This window comes from Typopeltis vanoorti, chromosome 23 (assembly GCF_054136105.1).
Source record: "Typopeltis vanoorti isolate ZY-2024b chromosome 23, IOZ_Tvanoo_1.0, whole genome shotgun sequence".
Classification (NCBI taxonomy): domain Eukaryota; kingdom Metazoa; phylum Arthropoda; class Arachnida; order Uropygi; family Thelyphonidae; genus Typopeltis; species Typopeltis vanoorti.
Window position 1 is genome coordinate 51,206,491 of NC_143571.1, and position 9,806 is coordinate 51,216,296.

Here is a 9,806-nt window from a genome sequence, read left to right on the forward strand (position 1 = left end):
TTCAACAACCTCCAGAATATCTTGCCACCTTCTTGATATTTATTTTCTATGTTCTTATCAAAGTCTTCCCATGAATTTTGTTTAGCTAGTTATACAGTGTTTAGCTTTCTTACATTTTTGTCTGTATTCTCTAAAAGCACAAGCTGACGTATTTGCCAGGAACTTTTGATATGCTTTCTTCTTTTCTTTCACTGCCTCTTTAACTTCCTGTGTCCACCAGGGAGTTTTGATTTTTCTATCCTTGCAGACAACCTCACCACATGCCTCTCTGGCAGAATCAATCAGTGTTTTCTTCAGAGCTTGCTACTGGATCTCCAAGGTTTGATTCCTTTTTCCAAACTCTTTCGTTTTTTTCTTGAATAATGTTTGTATATTTTAGTCTGCAGTTCACATCTAATAGCTGCTCAACTTTTCTTCATTTTAAAACTTTCTTACATGTTCTTCTTTTCAATATGAAATTCATTTTTATCCTGCTTGAGACTAAATGGTGATCACTTCCAATTTGAAATGCTCTGTACACTCCAGTGTCCTGCACCAGAGAGAAAACATCACTATCAACAATAATATAGTCAATGAGACTTTTCTTATTCCTTGCCTCTTCTCTGCATGTGAATTTGTGCACATTTTTATGTTGGAACATGGTGTTAGTAATAACCAGTTCATGTCCTGAGCAGAAATCCAACAAGTATTTGCTATTATTATTATTAGCTTTGCTCTTTTCTCCAAATTTTCCCCAAATATTTTTGTATGTCTGTCAATCATTTCCTACTCTGCTATTTAGATCCCCAACAAGGACCAACTTTTCATTTTTCATTATGTCAGATGCTTTCTCTAAAGCCTCAAAAAATTCCTCCACTTCTACCTTATTAGAACCTTCTGTGGGACCATAGGCACAAATAAGTCTCATTGTCCAGTTCCCCATTCTGATATTTGCCCACGTAACTCTACTTGAAATTGCCTGCCATTCAAGAAGATTAGCCTCATATTTAATGTTGAATACTATGGCTACTCCTTCTTTTCCTTGATTGTCATTGCTTGAATATAACATTTTGTATTTATTGATTAGAAAGATCTCACCAGGTTTGGTCTTTTTTGTTTCAGTCACCACTATTATATCGATCTGGTACTTATCTAATTCCCCAGCTAGCTCCATTTCTTTGCCATTCAGACTTCTTATGCAAATAAATATTGCAAACAAAAGAAACACTCAGGTAAAATACGAGTACATTCAGCAGAAATTAGGGATGTACAACATTACATATTATAAAAAAAAAGAATTCGATGTTTATAGTTCAAATGAAAACTAGCAGAGTACAGAGAGAAATGGAAAGATGTCAAACTACCAAAAGAAGCAAATAAATATAGACTGAAGATTAAAGAAAGAAAGAAGATCAATTGTAAGAGTATGATGTCCATGTCACAAGCTTCATGTACATCATAATCTTGCAATTGGTCTTCCTCTTTCTCTTCTCTTCAGCTGGTGGCTGATGGACAGACATCAGTGAGTAGTATATGGTGGAGATGAATCAAAGAGAATGCATATGGCCACCAGTGCATCAGATGTATTTCTTGTGTTCTCCAGGGCAAATTTTGACACATCTTGCAGTTTGTCTATAGTATGACATGTTGCAGAAACAAGGAACAAAGAGAACAAATTAAGTTGCCAGTTTTAATTGAGGTTTGGAAGGAGTGCAGAGATTATATTTCTTTAAAGTTTTAGCTTTTTTTTTAGGTTCCCCTTGATATAAAGAACAGCAATAGCATTATTGTAATCTGTATATAATTACTATAATCTATAGGTATGGTGAACAAAGGAAAATTCAGTTGTGAGGAAAGCTTGGTTGGGAAGGAAGGAGGTCATGGGAAAGTTTGTGTGTGTGTATATATACCCATGTTGAGTAGGTTTTCTGTGAACTGAGAAAGAAAGAGTGCTATTAGGAAGACACATGATTAGTGTCCAGAAAAGGCAAGCTATTGTTATTTTCTTTTTATATAGTGAACTGGATTTTGTGGTGCTGACTGTCGAGGTGGTGGAGGAAAGAATCTGTGTCTAAGTCATGTGACCATGGAGAAAACATCATGATGTATCTTAGTCAAATAGAAGGTTTGAGAATGAGAATGTAAAGAGCATGTTTTTTTAAAATGCTCGTATAGAAATTGGCTAGAGAAAGAGAGAGAGGAGAACTCATGGCTGTATGGTGTTCTTCCAAGTGAAACAACCAATATGAATAGCAGAATTAAAGAGATCTGTGATAATGGGAGAGGAGGAACATTTTAAGTAAAAGTAAAGTGTCAGGAAGAGGAATATTATTGAATAAAGAAGTGAAATCAAAACTCACTATGCTATTTGTTGTTACTTAAAACTAAACTTTGGATTAAAGACTTCAAGTGAGTGGAATTTTTTATATAAGATGGAGCATTGCCAGTAAAGGTAGTTGAATATTTAACAAACTGTTTGGCTAGTTTAAAAGAGGGGAGAGGGTCAGTAGTATCTATTGGATTTATGAATTTTAGGCAAACCATATATTAGGAATGGGGGGGGGGGGCTGTCCGATAAATGCCATATAGGTTAGCAAAATAATTGTTCCTCTTATCTTCTCACTTCCCTCTCAACCACAGATTGCAATAATGCTGTTACTGTTCCCTATATCCAGGGGAAACTTCAGAAAAAATAGCCAGACCTTTAAAGAAATACAACTCTGTACTACTTTCAAACTTCATTTGAAAAACTGGCAGTCCTCATCTGCTTTCTTAAAGATCCTCTCTGTTCCAGGTGTTTTTTACAAGGTTTCTTGTTCTTGCAAATTGTCATATCATGAACAAATTATATCTCCCAACGTCCATCTTGGAGAACACCAGAAATTCATCTGCCACTACAGTTACGGTCAGTCATATCTTGCTGATCATGCCTTGAATATCTTGCACAGAATAATGGGGTAAAAGTACTAACTTTGCCACAGCATGTAAAAACTTGAAAATCTTTTTTTTTAAAAAAACCAGGTGTTCAACACATTTGTTGATATTGCATTTGGGAATTAGGTGAAAGAGCTCAAAAGTTAATTATTTGGGGCTCTTTTGAAGCCCTAAATAATTTCACAGATGGTGGCACATCTGTGAAATGTATCTTATGAAAATAGATTGAAGGTTTGTGATTTTCAACAATTGGTTGATAGGTAGAAAAAGAAGAGATGTCACAGAAACATATCAGAGAGCATTTATAGGATTGATGCAGAAGAAAATTTAAGTACATGACAAGAAAGAGTACATAACAGAACAAGGGGTTACCCCTTCTTGGAAATTGTATAGGAATTTTGTTAGTAAAGAGCATGAGGATTAGATTTTTTGCTTGCAGAGTAGCGAATGCATGGAATGAGTTGCCTAAGCTGGTTGTGAGTGCTTTGTCGATGAATGAGTTTGAAGAGATGTGCGATAGGTATTTTGTACAATGGTTAGTTCAGATCTCCTGCAGTTTGTCTTTGGACTCCATATTATAACGGTAGTAGAGTTATTCTGTTTGCTTACTCTGGACAATTTCAGGATTATTTATAGAAATTTGTACTTTATTTTATATTTCAACTTCCTGTGAATACACGTACATTGTAAGTTTGCATTATATTTGTAGTATTTTTGTTGGTTGTCTTAAATTTTTATTTTTCCTTTCAGAAATGTAAAATCTAATGGTGTGTTGCAGTCAGCTGAAAACAAACATACTATGAATGGTAGCACTAGTAACATGAATATACGTGATAGGTCAAGGCAGAAGCTTCAAAGGTAGTTTGTTATCAAAATGAAGGTTAGATATGGTGTCATTCCATTCTGCTGGATTTGGGATGTATGTCGTGAGATGCTGTTCAGCTGAAGAAAAGTAAAACCAAATGAAATTGTCAATTTCAGTAATAATTCCATGCAGAAGGGGGGGGGAAATACCCCAACATGTGTTTTGGTGTACTTTAAGTAGGGAAGCACTGTATCACAACTACTGGTAGTTGTCTTTTGCAGTCATAATTATCAATATGCTACACTTAAGTTCTGTGATGTGTAGAAGGCTCAATAGATCTTGCAGTTTGTTTTATTACTCCCTTTAAGCTCAAGCAGTATTTTCTCTTGAGTCTGAGCAGGGTTATTTTGTAATGTTATGTATATTTTATAGCTAATATTAGACAAGCAGCTATTTGTAATATTTTAATTAGTTCATTTAATTGCTTCATTTTACTTAGTTTTTATCATTCTGTCATTAATGGCGAGTTCTTGTAACAATTTCATGATTTTATTTGGCTATATATATGTGTGTGTATATTTTAATATAATATAGGCTTAAACATATCTTAAAATGTGTACCCACCTAAAATATATATATTTGAGATTATCCTTTTCATTTAATATACAAATTTTTGTATAATCATATTTTAATATGCATATAATATTGCAGTATATATATATGTGATTATATATCATCATTTTGAAAAACGAGTGATATTATTTGCATATTATATTCTGTCCATTTGAAGCAAGAAACTGAACTACAAGAAAGAAAAATGTGAAAATAACCTTTGCCATTCCATTTACACAATTTCATTATTAATTTGTCAAAGTAATTTAAAAAGGAGAAACTTCCACATTAAGAAGCATTTTATAGCTCAGGTGAATAATTACTTAGCTTTTGTACTTGGAAGAAAGAGTGTGATAAACATAGAAACTTTTAATAAAGGAAGCACTACATTCTGATGTGAACTCTATTCTTCTAAATTTTCTAGACTATATGATTTTTGATATAGATTTAAAAAATGCAATATAATTCAGAATGAACAAATGAATGCATGCATGCTGCATTGAAATCTTAACTTTTCTAGTCAAAGAAGGCATATAGAAACATGACCTTTGTCATAATGTAGATGTTTGTATTCATGAAAATGAACATGTATCAAGATTCACTTGTCAGCTTAAAAGATTTCAAAACAAATTTCAGAAATCTTTATTATGAATGATGTGCAAAATTGTGGCTCACATAGTTATGCTTTTTTTTTGTTTCCCCTTTTTATACTATATCCTCTTGTATACGTGTTTGTGATTTTTCACATTTAAAGCAGTGTACAGTTAATTCTGTGATATTTGATAACTCATTAATTTTAAGTGATTTGTATTTGAGAATGCCAGTCTTTATACATATGTTTGATATTTATTGGCCAGAACTATTTCTTCTTGCAAAACTTGATTTTTTAAAAATATATTTTTGGAATGCTTTTTCTTCATCAGAACTTAAATTCTTTTTTAGTTTTTAATAATTATTGAAGTTTCATATCTTCTGAAAGAATAACCATGCATTACTTTTTCTAATAGATCAACATGATTTAGTATTATGTGAAATTGAAAACTATTGAGGAAGTATAATGTAATACAATGCACAAGTCCATCCATCTTATATTGTTTTTTTTGTTTTTTTTTCAAATGCTTAAATTGCCCAAATGGTTTCTAGTCGTACACTTTTTACAATTGGAATCACTTCATTCAAACATGGTTTTGCAATCCATCCAAATAGATACTTTTGTCTTTGATGTATGAATCCACTAGACAGAACTGTAGATATATTTAGTGCCTTCTTGTGTATTTTGTCACAAGTTTTTGAAGCAGTAGTGGCAAGTACATATCTGGTTGGGGTGTGTGGGTGGGAAGGGAGAGAGTTCATTCGGAAATGTTATCACAGAATTATATTTTTAAAATGGACAAATAAAGACTCCTTTATCTTCTCCTACATCTACAAAATTTAGTTTTTCCTCCCTTCCCTCCCCTGCCCTTTTCCATATATGCACTCAGAGTATTATAAATTTTTAGATGAAGCAAAAATGCCTTATTCTGGAATTTCTGCATTCCACTTCAAAAATTCCAAATTTTTGCATAATTTATGTTAAAGAGCAAGCTCTTTAATATGACTACCATAAATTATAGAATGGTGCTTAATGTATATAGCAAGAGATTCTTAAGAAATGTTTTCTGTTTTAAAATAGTATACATCCATAGTTTAATTAATTTTTTTACTTTTAAGTACATTTCAAAGTGATTAAAATGTACTTTTGATCACTCTGAAGTCACAGTAATCATTTTTAATCATAGTACGAAATCATACCAATTGTCTTTTGTATGATTTATTGCTGTTTGTAATAGAGTTGGAAAACACATTCTTTGCTAATCAGGGTATACCAGACTATACAGTTTTGACTATAATCTGTATGAATAATTACTTACATAATCTTCATTCAAAATTTGAATAAAAGTACAGAGGAAATGAATGTTACATAGGTGTTAATGATATTATCCTGTACTTTCATGGAAATATTGGGATTAGAGCTTCTGCATCCACAAAATTAACAGATTTATATATATATATATATATATATATATATATTTGTGTGTGTGTGTGTGTGTGTGTGTGGCATTAATTGCTAAAATTTAGGAATTTTCTCTAAATGTTGAGTAACCACTGTTGTAACATAATTAATTGAATTATCCTGTAGTCCATTTAATATAATAGTAGAGAAGGATATAAAGTAATTAAGAAAATTTTATCACTTCTTTTTAATTTTAATATTTAGTGTATGGTTAGTACCTCAACAGTTTTATTTTTCTAAATGTCTCATTAAAATGTTGCTGATTATAATTTAAGTGTGTCCAAATTTATTGATCCATCAACATAAAAATATCACAGAAGTTTAGTCTCACTCTTCTGAAAGAATAACTATGCATTATTTTTTTTTTCAATAGAACTTAATAGTATTAATATTGTACATAAATTAAACTGCTATTTAAAAAGTATAATACCTCATACAAGTCCATACATCTTATAATGCTTCAGAGGGCATGAATTGAACTCCCAGTTTTTATTTATTATTGTTATTATTTTTTCGATTGAAAAAAAAAAACAAATATGGTATTTTTTTTTTCCTTTGTGTTCCTGGTCCCTTGGGGTGTTCATTACATAGCTCCACTTTTCACATCATTAATCATTCTGCTCACTACTGAGAACAATACCTACATCTTGCTGCACACCTCATTTACTATAAAGTAGAAAAGTTTAGTCTTCTTACTAACACTAAGAAGATTAAGGAATCACTCAAATGGTCATATTGCCAAATGGCATTGTATGTACTGATTGTCATGCCCAATTTTTAATGGAATTTTTTCTCCAGTGCACTGGAATGATTGGGATTGGAAACTGATATAATATCAGTTGTTTGCAACTTATACTAAGTTATTTCTTTATATTTCAGTTCAGAGACAGAAAGTCCTAGTATTTTTATACTGATATTTATATTATAATAAAATATAATTACTCTATTTCCAAGTGTTTTCCACAATGTAGTGAGAGAATGTAATTGAAGAGAGGAAAAATACTAAATTTCATTGAAATTTACTATTGTCACAAGCTAAATAAACAATTTTATTTACTACATTTCATTTTGCACTAAAGTCTTTTATCTACAAAACCAAACTCTTTAATGAGAATCTTTGCAGAAATATATTTTGAAGGAAGCAACAAAACCACATTTTATAAAAAATTGCTATGAACTCTTTATTGTGTTTATTTGGCAGTGAAAGTGTCCTATATTCAAAGGAATCTGTGTTCAGGTATAACAGATGATCCCTGGATTATTTGTCATACCTGAACATAGATTCTATATATGTAGGGCTGAAAAGATGAGTAAATGAATATACATTGCATTTAAATTATCGTAATTGTCCTTCTGAAACATTATTAATGCTTTGGTTAATCAGTTAATAATATCATGCTCATCTTGTCATAAAAATCATGAATAATTGTGATTAAAAATGTCTTGAAATAGAGAGATAAATGTTAATTTTGCATCCATGTATAAAATTCTTTTATAAACCAACAATAAACTTATGGCCATTCTGATATTTATATTTAAACATCTTTTCTTCCATATTATTTTGAGAAAATTTAAATTTGAAGAATTTTGTAATGAAGTATATTAATGAAATTTTGACAGGGAAAATATTAAAAATGGTACATAAATATTATAGCTAATTATTTTAGGATTTTAGCTTGGCTTAATACTTTTCATAACTAGATTATTAAATGAAATAGATTTAAACTGTAGAAGTGATATTCATTTGCTTATCTTTGCTTTTAATATTCAAGTGTTTAAATATTGATGAAAACAAAAAAAGCATTTATTGATAAAACAACTTAATTTTCTTATAAAAACTTAGCAGGTTTTACCAAAGCTTTTTTTTTAAATTATTTTTTTTACTGTTTTTTCCCATTTAGTCAAACTTTTATGACAAAAAAGAAGAGGGAAAAAATTTTCTATTTTTTTTACAAAAAATAATCCTCCCCCCACCTAAAAAAAAAAAACAGCTTTATTTTTTTATAGTAAGTGAAATAGAGGGATTTTCCAAGTCTTTTTTAATATACTAAAATATTTCAAATTTTATACAAAACTATCTAAAAGAGAAATAAGCATTTAACATAATACATATATATTTTGAAAAGAAAATATTATACCATTCATTTAAAAATTACTTGAGATTTTTACAACTTTTTTTTTTTAACAAAAATGTCAGTCACTTATCTTTCTTGTAACCTCATTTCATGTTTGGATGCATTCATTTTTAATTTTATCAAAAAAGAAAAGTTTCATTGTATCCTTAATTTTCAGATTTATCAGGAAAATCTTGCTATATATATATCACGGGATTGTATGCTTGAGAGTACTGATGTTATATTTGCACAGGTTATATTGATATTTTGAAGGAGAGGGCAATAACACAGATACTGCAAAACATGCACCATTTGGAATCTGTGCTTCATGAAGCATGACTTCCCACTGCGCTCATAACTCTTAGATAGCACCACCACCACCATTGAAGGTCCCCCTCAAATTTTTATTTTTTTGACCAACCTGTGTAAATAAATTGTCCTATTCCAGTCAAGCATTTTTACCTGGAAAATCTTATCTATCCTTTCAGGGAATTTTATGATTTCCTCACTGGGTAGTTGGTTTAAAATACCCTGGTGTCTTTCTGGTGTAAAAGTGTTTTAAATATAAGAACATTTTAGCCTATTGTTGAATTCTTACAAAATGTGTTTCATGTGAGAATTTAGTAGTAGCACGTGTAAGCATTCATCAATTTTCAATAAACATAAGGACAAATTTTCATAAAATTTATGACAGTCATTTCAGAAAATATTAATAATTAGGGAAAAAAAAAACAATATTATACTGACATTCAAGGAATTCTAGAAACATAAAAATTGTAATATCACCGTGTACTGTGAGCAGATCATAAATTGTGTGTTAAATTAAAAACAAAAAATAATAATTAGTGACAATTTAGGTGAATAAGCATGTACTTGAAATGAAAATAATAATAAAAATTTGGAAATACTGCCATATATAAACTTTTTGGTTTCAATTTGATGAGTATTTAATGTCTCATGAACAGTAACTTATCACTGTAGGATTAAAACAAAATTCTGAATTTAAGATCCCAAAATATAGGGATCTTTGGCTGGACTTCATTTTTTTTTTTTTTTTTTTTTTTTTTCCAGCAAGTGTTTTTCTGAATATATATATATATATATATATATATTAGGATAACCAAGCAATTTTATATGCTTGGTTATTTTAGCTCCTAATCCCAAGTATGCAAACAATTAAGTTTGCGCCTGAAACAAAGTTCAAGTCTAAAGATGGTACAACACCAGGGCAACTCATTGTAAAGGTGGCTAAAGCTTTGATCACTATTCTTAGTATTTTCCCATAATGTAAAGCACATCTCACTAGAAG

The 9,806-nt window shown here is 30.4% G+C and overlaps 1 protein-coding gene across 1 annotated transcript in view; it reads left to right on the plus strand.

Moving 5' to 3' along the window:
• The window catches only part of LOC150093845 (ceramide synthase 1-like), a 94,075-nt gene extending 84,671 nt beyond the window's left edge, over positions 1-9,404 (plus strand). The window contains exon 7 of the mRNA XM_090412873.1: positions 3,664-9,404. Coding sequence (XP_090268999.1) covers positions 3,664-3,775 — 112 coding nt within the window. The 3' untranslated portion in view covers positions 3,776-9,404. The remainder of the gene's footprint in view (positions 1-3,663) is intronic.
• The last annotated feature ends 402 nt before the right edge of the window (positions 9,405-9,806 follow it).